General features: G+C 45.5%; 1 protein-coding gene across 2 annotated transcripts in view; it reads left to right on the top strand.

The window, feature by feature from the left end:
- The window catches only part of LOC135993381 (gamma-aminobutyric acid receptor subunit beta-4), a 73,786-nt gene that overhangs the window by 16,930 nt on the left and 39,574 nt on the right, over positions 1 to 17,282 (top strand). For both annotated transcript variants that reach the window (XM_065643205.1, XM_065643204.1), the window contains exon 3: positions 10,400 to 10,467. In XM_065643205.1, coding sequence (XP_065499277.1) covers positions 10,400 to 10,467 — 68 coding nt within the window. The remainder of the gene's footprint in view (positions 1 to 10,399; positions 10,468 to 17,282) is intronic.

The raw sequence follows: 17,282 nt of genomic DNA, 5'->3' as shown, positions 1-17,282 counted from the left end.
AAATGACAAGTCCAGATATTTTGTTGTTGTTACAAATACTTCCAAAATGAAGTAATGGATTTGATATGAACAGAGAAGCTTGTGTTAACCCACTTAAGTTAATTTGATTCAGCTCATTTTCAGCTAAGGGGATTAGATGGCTCAGGATTTGGTAATGTGTGAGAGTGTTTTCCCAGACAGGTCACATATTCAAGTACAGGCCAGGCTGCAGTTGTTTAGGGGATGATATTTCCAGTGCACATAAGAGAGAGATTCCTCCGTGTAGTGGACATTTATTGGTAATGTGCCAGAAGAGTCCAGTACTGAAAAGATGGGTCAGGACCTTTGTGCCCTGGGTGGGCAGATGAGAAGTAAGACAGACTGATGGGCAACATGGGAGAAATTTCCACAGCTGCCACTGGTATGCATGAGAAATTGCTAAATGGCCTCAGGTGTGTGCCACCCTGGCAGCCCCACCTGAGAGGGATGGTGGGTCCTGTGGAGGGAGGGAAGGAAGGAGCGAGTGAGCTGGGTGGTTGGATCTTGTGTCAGTTCCCAGCAAGTGTTGGGATGGGATGAAGTGAGATGGGATGTCCCACATATAGCGCCACCCCTGCCTTTAGGAGCTGTTTGTCTGTGGGTGGGAGGATGGTGCTGTGTTTTCTGCAGGTAGTTTGCTGCACTCTTATTTCCTGGGCTGCTGCAAGGAGTGGCACGGCGCTGTGGGGGTCCCGGTACTAGAGATTCAGTCCTAATCCTGCTTGAAAAAAATCTGTGTGCATTTGTGGGCCTTGTAGCACTGGAGCTTGTGCAGGTATCCAGTGTTTTGGATTGTAAATAATGTTTTCCAGGCTGTGAAGGAGCCCTGGCAGTGGGTCTGCTCTGAAGGTAACCTGGTGAGCTGGAGACGAGGCAGGACAGGGCAATTGCCTGTGCTGAGGTTTGTGGTGAATGTGCTCTGGTGGAAAGTTGTAGGTACATGATTAACTACCCTGCTCCCTTTTGCACATTTACCTATGGGTTTTAAAGCACTTAGTGTCTGTGTGCAATCCTTTCTGACGATCTATCCTCTTAAAAAGCAGGATAACAATGAGTGGGCTAAAAAATGAGGAACAGCAGGGTGCCAAAGGCTTTTGAGCCTGCCCGAGCTGGGGCAATGGTGGCTCTTGGACTGTAGACAGGTGCCCAGGCTGGCTGGGAGGACGTGGAACAAATGTGAGCTTTGAGGGCTTGTGTAAAGGCAAAAAGGCTGGACAGCTCCTGAGTCCCCCACAGCTTCCCAGGCAGGTGGGCAGAACTGTACCCCACGGCTGCACTGGCAGGACCCTCACGGGAGAAGCACTTGCCTGCCAGGATCCTGACAGAGGTAGGTGGGAAGTCTTCTCAGGTAGAGAAATGTGGGGGCGGCTGATCAGTGTGAGTCTGATGCTTCATACTGCTGCTGGGGAAAAAAATGCCTGGCTTGTGTTGATCTGCTGTCAGTCTACAATACATGCTTGCTTGGGAAGCCTTGTTGCCCTCCTGCTACTGCTCTTGGTGGAGAGCTAGCTGAAGGGATCTGGGGTGCTCGGTGTCTCTGCTTTTCCCAGTGTTATCTCAGTGTAACTGCAGGTAAATGCAATGTTTCATAGTGCCTGGCTCTGCAGAGAGGGGTTCAAAAGCAAAACACAAAGTGTGTGCCCTGCAGACAGCAATGCCACAGGGCTTTGTCAGTGCCCTGAAGGAGCATCTCCGGAAGGGGAGGGCAGGTGACCAATCCTTCCTGTAGCAGCACAGTGTATCGAGAGGTCAGGGCATTGCCTTCATCTGGTGATCGTCAGATCTGGATCTGGCTGCTAAATCCACCCTGCTCTGATAAAGAAACTGATGGCTGTGGCAGCCCTGCAAAGTAAGCTGGCTGTGGTCTGACCTGAGTGTTGCATACTTCAAGGGATGGATGGTACTTGGGAATTGGTGCTCTTGGTAAAGTTACTCTTAAAGAGTTGATTGCTTGGGACCCACTGGTGGTACCAGGCTGATAACGATCAGGTCTGGTAAGGTGATGCAGTTGTGTATGTCTGTAAATGAGAGCAAATATGCAGTTTGACAAAGCTGGGAATGTGTTTTCCCCTCACTTTGCTGTAACCTTACCCAAGTGTGTATCACCCGGGCAAGAGATATGCATACAGAAGGTTTTGGAAGACTGTCTTTATCACTGAGGATGAAACAGCTTTAAAAACCTATCTCCTGAATATTGACCTAGGTCTCTCCCAAGAACAGAAGGTATTCTGAGTAGCCAGTGATTTTTCTTAATGCTGAAAGGCCTGTGTGTGTGTACAGGTGCTTTGCTGAACTGAGTCCACCAATACTACATATGCTGTAAGGGTTGGTGTCCACTCTCTTGTTCCATTTTTAAGCCTGTACATTTGATACCTTGTTTTTATTCAGCTTGGGTAGCCATCTACCAACATCTTTTAAAATCAACCTTAATTTAGCTTCCTCTGTAATCCTTCAATGCCTCTGGGACAATCTTTACACCTTTTTTTTTGCAGTCAGTTGATTGTTCTCTCTCACTTCTAAATTTCTATGGGATATTTGCAATATCCCACTCTAAAACCTACTAATCCATTAAAAACACCCGTGAGATAGATTAGGTAATCCACTGTGCCTCATAGATTGTGCTCCTTAGCTCTCTTCTTTCCCTAGAATAGTCACAGAATGAGTGCTGCATCCATATTGGGAAAGCATTGTTCCTCTGAAAGAATCCCTCAGCACTGGCTCACAAGCAGGCACAGCCTGCATGAGAAAACACTCTGTGTCTATTCAGATCTACAGGGACAGCTTCATTTGACAACATGTTGGAAATGTGGCCGCCATCATTAAGGTTAACCTATGTATTATATTTGCAAAGAGCATCACGGGATAGCAGTATTTGAGTGGTCAGTTTCTCCTGCTCTGCAAGTGTTGTGTCTCTTGGATTCTTGCTGAAGATTTTGCTTCGTTGCTTGCTTGGAGGAAAGCCTGTCTCTTACTAAAGCCCTTAATTTGTTCATTCTTTTGATATTCCAAAACTCTGCTCAAGAGCTGTGCTATGGTTATGCCTTCCCTTAGATGCCCCATCAAACATGCGTGCTGTCCTTGATATCACTATCTTGGTGAGAGCTTGCTCTAACCTTTAATTTCTCTTAGGAATTCCCTAGTATTCCCTGTTGTTTAATGAATAGTGCAGACTCAGTTGCCTAACAGGATGAGGCAAAAAGCCAGGCTGCCAGGAGAGCAGAATGGTACAGCCTGGACATCCTCGTTAGCCTCCTTGCACAGGGTGATGCTGTCTGGTCTGATGTGGATGGATGAATGGAAAGCCTAGCAAGGTTAGGCGCAATCTTGTTCTGTGCACAGGCTTAGTGGCTTAAAAAGTGTCAAACACTCCCTAAAGAAGTATGGCAAAATGCAGGAAACCTGTCAGGCAACAGAAAATGTTTTCTGCCAGACCTGCTTGGAGACTAGCTGCAATCTCCATGAGAATTAGTGATGGTAGATACCCCCCCTGCCCCTGCAGCACAATGAATCCACAAGGAAATATTAAAAGCAGGCACTGACAGCCCCAGATATTCTGGAGACCCGAGCCCTGTCTTTCAGCTCCAAAATAGGACGCTTGTTTCATACGGAGGAGATTCCTCAACAACAGCAAGTCTCTCATATTTTCTGTTCATCACCATAAGAAGGTGAAGTCATATATGCAGACTTGCTGTGAGACCATCTCTCTTTCTGGTAATGTATAATGGTGGTCAAAAGCATAAAGTCATGGTATGCTTTGCTCTTTTAAATCCAACAGATGTCATGGAGTGACCAGCTAAGAGTAGGGGAAGAGCTTAGATATCAGCTTCTGAATGTGTTTGATGTTCCTGGCTGCTGTGCTGAGCCTGACAAGATTAGTACCAGCATCAGCTGTGGGTGGGGGAGAAGTCATGGAAATAAGAGTAAAAAACAAGTGGAAAAATGGCTGGAGAGTCTTTAATGGGTATTTAAACCTAGATTTAGTTGGAAAAGTTTAAGGAGTTTCTTAAGAGACCCTGCTGAACTCAGCACTTCTAGGTATGACTAAATCAGAGATGCTGGATAAAAGCGGTTCCCAAAACATTTTTGCTTTCATGAAATTTCTCATGCTGCTCAAGCAATGTTAACACTTACTAAGTTTGTGCTTGCTGCTGTACCTAAGCTAAGAACAGGAAAGGAATAGGAAAATTAGCATTGGGTAACTGCCTGCTGGGTGGATCTCCTATTAACTACTGTAGCAGAGCCTCCTTATTGAGCTGTGCTCACAGATGTCAAGACTGAAATCTTGAGCTTACCTTATCATCCACTGAAGCCACACCATTTTTATGAACTATAACCAATGCTTTGAGGAGTCTGGTTTGTGCCTTGCAGATAGCAACTTGTGAACTCCTCTTACAATCCTCCTCTGTGGTGAAAACCCAGGAACATTTCCATTCTCCCTGTCCTGAGGTGTAGGTATAGACTCCTCCACAGTGAATCTGAGTGTCTGAGATATCTTTTGAGAGGGTTTAAAAAACTATGGCCCAGGACTAATTATTCCATCAGCTGAAAATTATTCAAGAGTATCTGTTTTGGGAGGGACAGAGTGGGATTTCTTAAGAGATCGTATGGTTGTGTCCATGTAGCAGCAACTCAGCTAGTGACAAGCCTTGTGCTGAATGTGCTGCCCTCTGTACCTGGGAGCTCTCGCCTCCTAATGAACCATGTCTTTCAGCCCTTTTATAACCAACTCATTGCTGCACGTAGCAGTGACGTGGGTCGTGGCTTTAAGCTGTAAACATAAAGCCAGGGTGCCCTGAGGTTCAGTGCTGTGAACAAAGCAGAGGCAGCGGCTTGGACAAACCATTTTATACAGGAAGAGCAAGCAGATACTGAACAGTTCTTGCCTGTTCAGGAAAGTGGTGACAACACTGAAAGAAAATGTCCTCGGAGTGGAATGACGGTCTGTGTGCTGGTCCTGCCTTTGGCAAGCTTGAGAACACCCTAACTGCTGATCCTATTTGGTGTGGGAATCATTGAAAATGCAAGTAAGGCACTGCAATCCTGTACCTATGTATATCAGCCAACTTTGCCCTCTTCACGCCTGCCTATATCACCCTACATTTGCAGAAACGCTTCTGCCAGCCAGTACAGGGAAACCTGTCTGGGACTTGCTGTTTCTGGGCTCTGGTGCCACTGCTGTCCTCTGGCTTCTGGAGAGCTGGGGATGAAGAGAAGGGTTTTCTATGGATGGAGTCTTATGTCCGTGGGTATTTACCATTGCAGGGTAAGACACAGATCTGTTCTATATGTAGGTTTAGTGGCTGAAGCCTCTAAATTTTTCTGATTGGCTTCGTTTACTCAGCAGGAGAACTTAAATCAGCTTTCCTGCTACCGCGGGGATCTCAGAGACTGGTGATGCCACAGGCAGGGAGTGCTGGGGCTCATGCACAAAGCTGTCTTGAATAATCTTTCCTCTTGTCCAAAAGAGACAGTGCTGTACTCCCTCATCCCGCATGCCTGATGCACTCTAATGGCAAGAGCTAGACTGCCCCTTTAACATCTTTAAGCTCCTACACAAAGTGAGCATTGGAGTGCAGTGGGTTTGGAGAGGCTTCTGGGGTTTTATGAGAATCCTGTACGTGTCATCTTTGCTTCAGTGTCTGGTTTCTGGATACCATGCTTTAAAATAGAGATGTAGATGAATTGGCAAAAGGCCAGAGGAGAGCAGCACTAATTGTCAGAGCTTTAGAAAACATGACCTGTGAGGAGAGGTTGAAGAAATCAGGTGCATTTAATCCAGACAGGACTGTATTGGTGGTGGAGGGAGGGGGACGTGGTGGATTCTCAGTACATAAAAGCTGTTGTTAGGGAAGGATAATTGATTTATTCTCTATCATTGCGGGGTGGGGGTGGGGAGGTGGAGAATAGATGAGACAAAAATACATTTAATCTGAATGGGAGGTTTAGTTTAAATATTTAGGAAAAGCCCTTAGTGCAGGGAAATGAAGGAAGAGATTGTCCAGAGGAGTTGTGGGATTTCCGATACTGGTAGTTTAAAGAAACTTCTGTCTGCTTCCATAAAAGATATGACCTTAGCAACCTCCCAGGATCCCTGTTAGTGCCTTAGCTCCTGTAGTTTGGGCTGAAGGGTATGTTTGAGGCTGATGCCGGTCCCATAATGACCGCAAGCCTTGGCTCTGCCAGCATTGCCAAGTTCACGTGGTCAGCAATGCATGAACCAGACTCCTCAAAGCATTGGTTGTAGTTCATAAAAATGGCATGGCTTGAGTGGATGATGAAGGAAGCTCTGGTTTTTTGCATGCTGTTTTTGAGTCTTTTTGACTGTGTCTGTATTGCAGGTGGAGATCTGATGGCATGGAAACCCAAGTTTGCTCTAGCATAACTTTCTTGGGTAGGAGTGAAGAGAGCACAGCTTGGACCTTAGTACAGGGCAGTTGCCCAAGTAAATATTCACTGTCTGGAGACCTATTACACTGAATTTTGTGCTGTTGTCTTTGCTGGTCTCTGCAGGCTGAAATCTGGAAGGATGTTCTGATCCAGGCTGCCATCACCTCTGACTGTAGTGCAAGCAGATACAGGCTTGGAAACATGACCTTTCCTCCTCAGTTGTGCCATAAGAATTACTTCTGTAGCAACATGACTCTAGGTTCTGGGGCTCTTCAACATGATAAAATATGAAAGTAATAACTGGTTGCTGGGAAAATATTGCAGATTAGTACAACTTGTTCTCTACCTTGACTGTTTTTATATTTGACAAGTATCACTTGCAGAAAAAGGACAGGTTTTATTATAACTCTTTTGTCTGCTTCCCTTCCAACTTCCCAAGTACATTTTTCACGGGCATCAAACTACTTTTTGGGACAAAATGCTGGTGATGTCTCCAGTGGTGGTGAGAAATGAGGATGTGTGAGGGTGCTGTTCACTGGTGAAAGTGGCAGAATTTCTCACACTTCCTCCCTTGTGATCTTGCCTACAAAACTTTTCAAGGCATAAGGTTTTTCTTTAGAGGGAGAAGGTCTAGTTTTTTGCACCCATTGGTAAGGCACAGATAAAAGCATGATCTTTAATATCAGGTTTGTTTATTTCTTTTGCCTTGTCTCAGAGCTACAAATGCAGAGTTCTGCCTTTTTGGACAAATTTACAGATGATGCTATCCCACATTTTAGATACCCTACTTTTGTATCCCTCTTGCCTGAAGCTATTAACATTGGCAGAATTTATGTCCTTTGTTTGTTTTGTGTACTACTTACAGCCTCAATTTTTGACACCAGCTGGTCTAGTTTTTCACTGGGTTGTGGTAAGAGGTAAGGCATGCTTTTTCTGTTGACTGTGTACATACAATCATAGAATCATTTTGGTTGGAAGAGACCCTCAGGATCACCAAGTCCAACCATAACCTTAACCTAACTCTAGCACTAAACCATGTCCCTAAGAACCTCATCTAAATGCCTTTTAAGCCCCTCCAGGGATGGTGACTTCATCACTTCCCTGAGCAGCCTGTTCAAGTACTTGACAACCTTTTCCGTGAAAAGTTTTTTCCTAATATCCAATCTAAACCTCCCCTGGTGCAATTTGAGGCCATTTCCTCTTGTCCTGTCACTTGCTACTTGGCAGAAAAGACCAACACCCTTCATGCTACAACCTCCTTTCAGGTAGTTGTAAACAGACATGCTCTTCATCCCTGTCCTGAGGAGACTGTGAGCCAGTCTTCACAACAGGGATGGAGAAGGTGAAGCAGCTTCCCTGTGATCAAGCTACGAGTAGGTCTAGTAAAGGCGAGACTTTGCATATCTTCACCTTTGGAGTGTTTCTATGATGATCACATGCTTCTGCCTGTGGTTTGGTCATACAACCCAGGGGCTGCAAGCAGGCAGTGGAGCCTCACACCTGCCTATGATAGATGGGATGCAGAGGTCTTGATGATGCCAAGAGTGGCCAAGAGGAACACTGATGACTGCAGACGGGAGCTGTGTGCAGCTGAGCCCAAGCTGATGGGGAGCAGTGTGGCAACCTCCACCCCAGCGGTCATCTTGGAGCTGGGAGTTGGGAGGTCTGGATCTTATCCATGGCTCTGACACTGAGTCACTGCATGACCTCAGGCGCTCAGATACCATGGTGATGAACACAGCACAAATGTCTAGACAGATAGGTTGAATAGACTCTGTATTTGACAAATATCTGTGTATCACCACTGTCAGTGCTCCTGTGTTATAACCACCCATCCCGCTGGTTTCAGTGGGTTTCCTACACAGCAGTGGAGGGAAGAACCACTTTTTGCGCTGATGAAGGAGAGGATGCATAACCACAGTAGCACAAGTACTGATGGTGACAGACTGGAAGCCAAGCAGACAGTAGGGCAGCTCTTGGAGGGAACAGCACTGCATGGCAGAAAGGCTCAGGAGCAGGAGCCAGCTTGTCCCCAGCTCTGCCGCAGCCATGTGCATGGCCCTGTCTTTCCTCCTCTAACCAATTAGTCTGTAAGGTCTTCAGTGCAGTGGTGACTTCCTTCTTTTTACTATGGCTTCTATTACAAGGCCCTAATATCAGAGGGGGAAAAAAAAAAAAAGACAAACTACCAAAGTGAGACTTTCTTAAAAGCTTTGCTGTGCCACTGTCAGCCTCTGGTGCAAGGGAGGATGCAGGAAAATTGGCTCTCCCAGGAGTGACTCTTGATTATTTTCCCACCTGTTTCCCTTCTGAAAGATGAACACAGCAGTACAGTAAAGATGTGGCTGGGAGTGTGCCCATGCAGGGATTTTCAGAGGCGCTACAAAGTCTCTTGAGCACCCCTGCCTCTGGCACCCCTGACAGTGAGCCAAGGGTGCTGGAGAAGAGCACTGCCTCTTTAAGGAGATTTGCATAGCAGGGCCTAATTACAGTTGTTGATTCTAATGTTTTCAGTGTTGTTCATATTCCATTAAAGGATAATGCTGCTTAATTTGCAGCAGAGGGTCTTGGTTAACAGTACACCAAATCACAAGGCAGCCCTAATGACACTACTTCCCTACTTCTTGTAACACATAATTAAAAAATCACTTCATTTCCAGTTGTGTGGTTCTCCCCTCTCCCCCAATCTCCTAATTACTTTATAAGCCATTTCATTATTATCTGTAAATATTTCAGCCCTTAGATCTACTAATGAGTCCATGGAAGGGTTAATACCTTGAGTGACATACCTGCTTGCCTTTTCCATTCTAGTACTGCACTGCAAGGAATTGTTTTCCACCTTGCATGTGTGAGAAAAGAGGCTTTGCTGGTGGTGGGTTTGGGTTTGTGCTCTGGCTGTGGGATGACAGGAGAGGGATAGCACTCAGAAACCCTACAGGAGGTTTTTCGCTGGTTTTGGTAGTGGATATGTGTATCTCTGCAAATTGTTTCATGTGGCTTAAATCCCACTGAAAGGGCTGTCCTGTTGCCTGACTGTGGGAGCTGCTAGTTGGAGGGGCTTAGGTAGAACTGGGTATGAGTCTGGATCTAGCTGGGATGACAACACATTTGGAAGAATTGTCCGAAATGGCTGGTTTCTGCCTTGACTCCACAGGTTTGTGGGAAGTGCCAATACAGTTCTTGCTTCACTTGGGCAAGAGAGGGCAATAGGTCTGACTGTGACTGTGTTTTTTCACAAGCTCATCTTGCATGCCGCACTTGGTGGCACTTACAGAGGCATGAGGGTAGCTTGGTCACTGGGTAAGGGAATATCTGAGTTTCCCAGCAAACCTGTGCAAAGGTATCTACCACAGTTCTGTGGCTGCAGGCAAGATGATGCGGAGTGGCACATGCCCTGATGCCCACGGTAAAAGGAGGAATCTGTTCTTTAATCCAAGCGCTGCTTTACTCTGAAAAGCCACTATGCAAATGCTGCTTTCTCATGACATAGATCTGATTCCTGTACTTGTCTGGTATCATAGGTATTAAAACTCACATGAGGTTTTTAGACTGAGCACTGAGAGCTGACAGAGTGATAGAGGAGCGAGCTGGAGTATCTTTCCTGCCCATGTGTTGCATGGGCTGGATTGCTATATTCTTTGTATGGTCAACCAGTAACACCTTACGCAAGCCCACTGGAAGCCTACTGGTGGTCTCTGAAAGCATTTTTAAAAAAACCAAAACAAAACAGAGAATTGTATAACTAGGGGGTAATTAACTTCCAGGAATTTAAGAAGCAAGATTAGGCTGCAGTACTCCTAGGAGTGAGTCTGTAAGGCTGGGAGTTAGAGAAATCTACTCTGGTCAGTTGAGCATGTGTGACTTGGAAATTTTTGATACTTGTGGAATGTGAGGCTGCTTCAAATCATACCCACGCATTTCTAGGCAATTCTTTAATAGCAGATAGGGGAGGAGGGCTTGAATAAGGTCCTAATCCAGTTCATTTGTCTTTCAGGTAACCCTGTCACAGTGGGAATGAGCATCCATATCTCCAGCATTGACCAGATTTCCGAAGTCAACATGGTAAGTTTGGAAAGAAAAAAAAACCTAATAAACTGTTCTCCCATTTTCTTGTTGAGATGTACTTCTAAGACAATAAATCCTTGGAGCCACCTAAGATGTCAGGGTGCACTTCTGAAAATCCAGGGTAGTCACACCCCTGTTTCCTTCACCTTCTACAATAGATTTTCTCTGCAGCTGGGAAGTTGTTGGAGGAAGGGTGACATTTGTCTGGTACTGAAGAAATATGCTTTACTTCTGCTTTGGACACAGAATTTTGAGGGCTGATGGGAACTTTGATTTAAAACAGAATTCTTCCTCACTAAAACATAAAGAATTCAAGGATGACTTCTCCACATGTAGTGTGGTGAAAAATAAAATCAAACAGTGGGCCACAGGAAATGAGCTTTTCAGGTTCTTTTCCAAATTTCTTTCTCGGCATACTGGTTTTGGTCTGAGCCTTGCTTCTTCCACCTGTTCAGTGGCCTATGTCACTGGGACTGCCAGTCACTTGTCCCCACAGCCTCAGCCCCAGGCTGGAAGAGTCCTGAACTCACTTAAAACAACACTTGCAAGACGGGACTGGCATGTGGGACCTCAGTGGTAGCCACTTACCTCTACTGGCAGCACCTCTGATGCGGCTGGTCATGCTGAAACATTGTAGTTCACTTCCTAATGTGGGGTAAATTCTAGGAGGGTTAGTGAGCGTCTATACTGGCACACTGAAATATCCCTGGTGTCATCCGTGAAAATGTGGATGGAGGATCTCTGCTGGCATCTTATCCAGAGTAGACTCTCATCTCTTATATTTCCATGCTGGTTGCACAGCCACCTCTTCGAGCCATTAATGCTTATGCCTTAAAAGATTAGATCTGAATTGTATCTTTCAGCTGACACAAGGGCAGTGGTGGCTTTACAGTCAGGCTGTGCCTGCCAAGTTGAAAAACAGTCAGTGGTTTTTCATGTTTGCTGGTCGTAACTTGGCATTTCTCTGGAGATCTCTACTGGAAAGGGGTGCATCTAATGGAGGTCTGGGTTTGGGTGGCATTGATAAACCGGAGCTTTTTGTACCACTGAGAAGAAAAAAATTGTCTGCTCACATAGCAATGGTTTGGGGTGAAATTTGTTAATTATGTAGGTCACATCCAGGACTGTGCATTCTCTCTCTCATAGGCCCTTGGAACCCAGCAGAGGGCATGGACTGTGCTGATCATTGCCTAACCTCACCTTCCTCTCTCCTGCACAGAGACTTTTCCTCCAAACTCCTCTGCTTTCCAAGAGCATGAGTGGAGTGGAAGGCTGGTGGGGACCTCCTGCCAGCAGCTGTCCTGTTCCTCACTTCCTGACCTATGCAGGAGAACCCTAGGCCAGTTTAGAGCTCTTGCTTTTCAAGTCAATTAAAACCTTGGTCTCCCGATGCTCCTGTCCTATTTTATCTGTTTCTGGACTCTTCTGCCCTGTTTTTCTGGCCCACCAGCTATTCTGTCATTTCATGGGGGAGATAAGGGGAGGTGAGGTGAGACAACCTAACTTTTGTTTTACAAACTGCTTGAAAATCCTTAATGCATATGTTGATATGACCCAGGGTGAAGGGCCAGCCATGAACCTTCAGCTTCTCCCATGAAAGAGTTTCTTTTGTGGACTCTGTTATCATCCCACCGTTACCGTATTATCTGCATGGCATATTACACCTCAGTCTAGCAACAGTGATGCTGGACAGTGTGTACAGTCAGAAATTCAGGTAGAGACCTACATCCCCATTGCATTGGGTAGCTGTGCTGGAGGTTAGACTCAACTTAGAAGAGCCAGATGGCTTAACCTAGTTCCATCTATCTTGCCTGTCAGGGCAGAACTCAGTTTTGAGTCACCTCCTCCCCCAGTCTCAACTTGGACCTGAAATTTCCTGTGTGGTGAACCAGCTGTCACCCTCTTTGCTAGAGCCAGCACGGACAATTCAGGGTCTGGACCTGTAGCATAAGACCTCAGCTTGCACAAACATAACTGGGACGGTATGAGGGATTTGGTTCTCAGTTTACCTGTAACAACTTCCCTGATCTTTCTCTGTAGACCTGAGAAGATAGATGGGCACTGCAGAGACTGGTTCAGGATGAAACTCCTGCTGGAGGTGGACAATAAAGACTGATCCAGTGCTTTGTCATATGCCTGTCGTGAGCAGCTGTGGCCAGGCATGCTGTGTCCCTGGCTAGCGGCCATTCTCTTAGCAACATTTTTCAACCCTCGCCATGTGAATGCAATGCTGTTCCCTCTCCAGTGAACACTTGCTTCCTTCTGCTGCAGGATGGCTGGGGCAAATGTGTGTGATCAGGGCTGGGGAGAAACAGCAACAATAATATTCCTGTGAGGTGCATGGGAGAGCGGGTTTCCTGATGGACCTTCATCCACATGCTGCTCTGAGTCCTGCAGAATATGGGCAGGACTAGGGATGGACATTGAGTGTTTTGGTGGTTGTGGCATGGCTTTAATCAGGCTGGGCACCAAGTGCTGTACATGCCATGGTCCTGTTGATACTGCGAAGGCATGTCACTTCTGGGCTTTTCTTTATCCCTCCTGGCTCTCTGTTTGACTCAACAAACATAATCTCCTGTCCATCCTTCCTACATACATTGGGGCAAGGGTGGGGGAAATGGGGGACAAAGTGAGAACCTACTCAAGATCAAGATCTCTAAGCACCATGGTAACACAGCTTCAAAAAGGGTTAAAAAAAATCAGAATCCTCTTAAAGAACAAACATTTAGGGAACAGAAGAGTTCTCATATGATGTAAGTTTCCAGGCTGAAGGGATTTTATGTGCATCATTGTGTGTGACAGATGCCTCGGGGAAAGGGTTGGGTCTTACCCCTGCTCTGGACTTGCATACTGGCAAGAAAAACAAGGCATTTTTGGCATCATGCATGGTTAGGAAAGGGACTGTGCAATGAATAAATTAAAGGCACACAAGTGAAGCTGGGTTGTCATGGCAACCCAATAGCTTCTATTGTTCCACAAGGAGTGTTATTACTTACTACCCCTTGTAGGATAATTAATTAATCCTCAGACATCCTTTTGGGAACAATGGCCCTGGTGCTGGGGCTGGGCAGGCTGAGGTGAGCCCCCAGCTCTCCCATGCATTTACCTGGTATTCTTGGCATTTGCTGGCTGTGTGATGTTGGGTAATAAGTGCTGTCAGTGACTAGCCATTGCATGTTTCAAAAAGTGGTTTTCCACAGGAGTCCAGGTAGATGCGGGGCTGTAAAGGAATATGGCTCCACCCATGGTCTCAGGAGTGCCTTCACTCCCACAGAATCATTTGGGTTATGGGAACTGTATTCCCAGAATGATGATATGATGACATTTCAATCCTGGAGGATACAGGGCTCTCTGCAAAGGCAACACAGTTATGTCCTTATGTTGGAAGTTCACAGACGCTCTGATATACAGAAAGCTTTGCAGCTGCCTATACATGCTATGTATTTCCTGGTGCCTTGCTATACAAAGTTGATGCATCTCCATCTCCTTGAGGGCCATGCCCAGATGTGGTGCCATTGTACAGCTCAGAAGATGGAGTCATACAAGGATGCAGAATGTTCATAGGTACGGTGCTGGCTTTGTAATTATCTCCCAATGATGAGAGATCAAAACTATAGTCCTTAGCTTAAAAAAATGGCACTTTCTTGTTGATTGCAACCGCTGCCTGTGTGTGATCAGCCATATTTTCAAGCTCGCTTGCTAGAGTAATGCTTTATTACTGTGCACTCCTCTTAGCCCTGCTAAGCAACGCTGAGCTGCAGCCTCTGTTCTTGTCAGTGATTAGAAGGATTATTTGCTGAGCCAAGATCAGTGACATCAATTGAAATGCCTGGGAAAGGATGTCAGGGGCCAGGCCAAATAGGTATTGGGAAGGGCATGTTTGACTGGCAGATCCTCTGGGAATTGCTGATCCATGAAGATGAAAGGCCTAGCTGAAGCCTTTTCTTATCCTGTACAAATTTGCAAGTTGGGGATTTAAAGACAGACTGAAAGAAGGAATGTTTTCATAATTATGTTCAGCAGCTCGAACGATCTGCAAATAATGGAAGGATAGTATCTCCTAGTTCACCTTAAGGCAAAAGGGATGGATAAGTTATCTGGTAAATGCCATTTTGTTACAGCTGGTTGAATTGCAGTAAGCATGGGTCCACATGCAGGTATTTATAGATGCTGGTTGGTGTATAGTGGTACTTGCACGGTGCTATGTTCAGACCTCTTTGTACAGTACTTGAGTTACTGAGGAGGCCAGCAGTCCTCCTGACCCAGGAGAGTGAAGAGCACCGGCAGCATGGAGCGGCACGCAGGTTTCTGTCTGTGTGGTACGTGGCCTGAACGCTGCCCAAAGCCACTATCAGCTGACTGGTCTGGTTCAACCAGCCTGCTTCGGTGGATCCGGTTCTGATGATAACCAGTACCAATGGCTTCAGAGGGAGCTGGAATTCTTCCCCCACTCCTGCATGTCCTTTCAACAGACATCTGAGGACTGACCTGTTCAGGGTATGTTGTACTTACTGCATGGTGAGACTAGAGGATAATCCTTTCAACTGTAGCCTTCTCTCTCTGTAGGTAATCTTAGGGGGAATATTCTTCTAGCACCAGACAGTTCAGACTCCTTTCAGGCATTAATGAATTATTTCAATAGGGAAAACAACCAGAAGTTTTGTATCTCTTTGAAATAAGAGATAGTTACCCTTCATGACGCTTTAATTTTCCTGCCCTGTGATCTGTGCAGTCCTAAACCTGCTCCCTCCTGTGTACCTGCACACCGTAGACAGCTCAGAGCATCCAGCCGTTAGACTTGTGATTTCTTTGTGGCTCCTATAATTTATTCATCCCAAGATGCTCTCCTACATCTGCAATAACATTGTTTCAGTTTGTTATAGCACTAGCTTTAAAGTTTTATAAACCTGGTGACAAGTTGAAAAGTTACAAGAGAATTGTTGTAGAGGGCTAGTGTAAGAAACAAAGCTTCCGAATAGAAATGTTTGCAGGAATCTAAGTTTTAAAGGAATGATATCTGTGGGATTGGCAACACCTTTTTCTGGGGAAGAGTCTGCAGTGCAGACAGGTTAGAGCTTGGTGCAGGATCCTTGGCAAAGCTGACCTCAACGTTTTGCTTCATTGCCCCCTGCTCCCTACTCCTGTGTCACCTGTTGTCACACTGTCTTGTCAGAGTGACTGCACTTGTGCTGGAGCTCTTGGGAGTTATGGAAGGAAGCATCATGTCTGCTATTTCCCAACTTCTGTCTTGTTTAGCAAATAAGTTTTCCCTGTTCAAGAGAGATGTAAAGCATGTCCCAAGACAGCAATAAGCTGCAAGGATTTTCAATTGGCTTTTAACTCAAAACAAAGTGGATCAGGCTGTGTGTAAGGGTGCTCTTGACCAGGACAGTTCATCCTACAACGTTATGCTGTCATCAGTGGGGCATCATGCTTCTCATGATGTCAAATTTTCTTAGGCATGCTTGAAAAAATCTTTGTAGTGGAATCTGTCCTAATCAGGCTTTGCAGTTCTCTTTTCACTGGAATATGAATATGCACTGACTAGTTGAATCTCAGTTTCAGTGTAAAGCATGCACAATAATATATGTGCTTGAATCTGCTGTATGTTTGGTGTAGTTGATGAAAGCAAGCAGTGTGGATGGCTGGGCTACATAGGAGAGGCTTTCTTTGATACAAAACACAGCAGCCGCTTAGGCTGCAGGTTCTTCTGGTCTTAACCTTTGAGCCCTTTCAGGAAAGGGGAAGAGAAAGGCAGGAAAATGTATGTCCATGTGGGATCACTGATCTCAATGCATGATGTCCAATCCATTCTCAAATTGTTCTGACAGTCAAATTGTGTATGCAAACCCCTAGTTTCCTTGGGGATGATGCAAATTTGGCAGTAGCCTTTGAGGATCCTCTGTATGACTGAAATAATAGACAGAAACAACTTTGCTACAATATGGCCCTGAAAAGGATTTTCCATTGGCACAGATGTCTTCAGCTTTAACAAACCACATTTTTAAGAGTAGGTTTCTATTGTTATACTGTACCTTATACTACCACATATCCTCTTCAAATATTAGCATTTTTCATATTCTTAACTGAAAGTGTTGTGTTTTGTTGCCGTCTATTTTCAATGCAGAAATGACATACAGATATTTCCTAGTTAGTCTGTTCTATGTCTCTATGTATCCAAAGGTTTTTAAAAAACAAAGGTTCAAACATTTAAATCCTACAGTCCGAGGTTTCTGGAGTTATATGCTATGAGATACAAGTATGACATGACACTCCAGTGCTGTAAATGTTTCGCTGTAGCCTACGGTGTCTCCAGCCCTGTGACACTGTGGTATCTACATTGAATGCATGTGAATACATTACATCTTTGTATTTAAGGCTGCTGAATGTTGAAGGCTGCCAAAATATGGTAAAACTAAGAGGCAGCTTTGGTGCTGAGTTAAAGGTGGTGTGCTGTAATGGTACTGCAGTGGCTGTAGCCCTGTTGGATTGCTGTAGGCTTCTGGGATAGTAGTGTTGCAGGTAGCAGAGGATGCTGAGGGGTCTTGGTGCTGGAGAAGGACCAGCGTGGCACAGTAAGAATGGGACAGCTCTGCCTTAGGGTGAGATATCCCCAGGCTTTGTGTTGGCATGGACAGGGTGGGTTTGTGCTTTTTTTCACATGCTAGGACCTTGTATGTGCTGTGATTTAAACTAAGGTATTGCAAACATGAGGCTGAGATGGAATGTTTCTTCAGAGCTGGCAAGTGTCTGTGCCTTCCTCTGCAGATGATTGCTTCAGTACAACTTGGGTCATGCAGCTCTTGTCACTT

This window comes from Caloenas nicobarica, chromosome 12 (assembly GCF_036013445.1).
Source record: "Caloenas nicobarica isolate bCalNic1 chromosome 12, bCalNic1.hap1, whole genome shotgun sequence".
NCBI lineage: Eukaryota > Metazoa > Chordata > Aves > Columbiformes > Columbidae > Caloenas > Caloenas nicobarica.
Note: the sequence above shows the minus strand (reverse complement) of the source record. Positions and strands in the feature narration are given on the sequence as shown.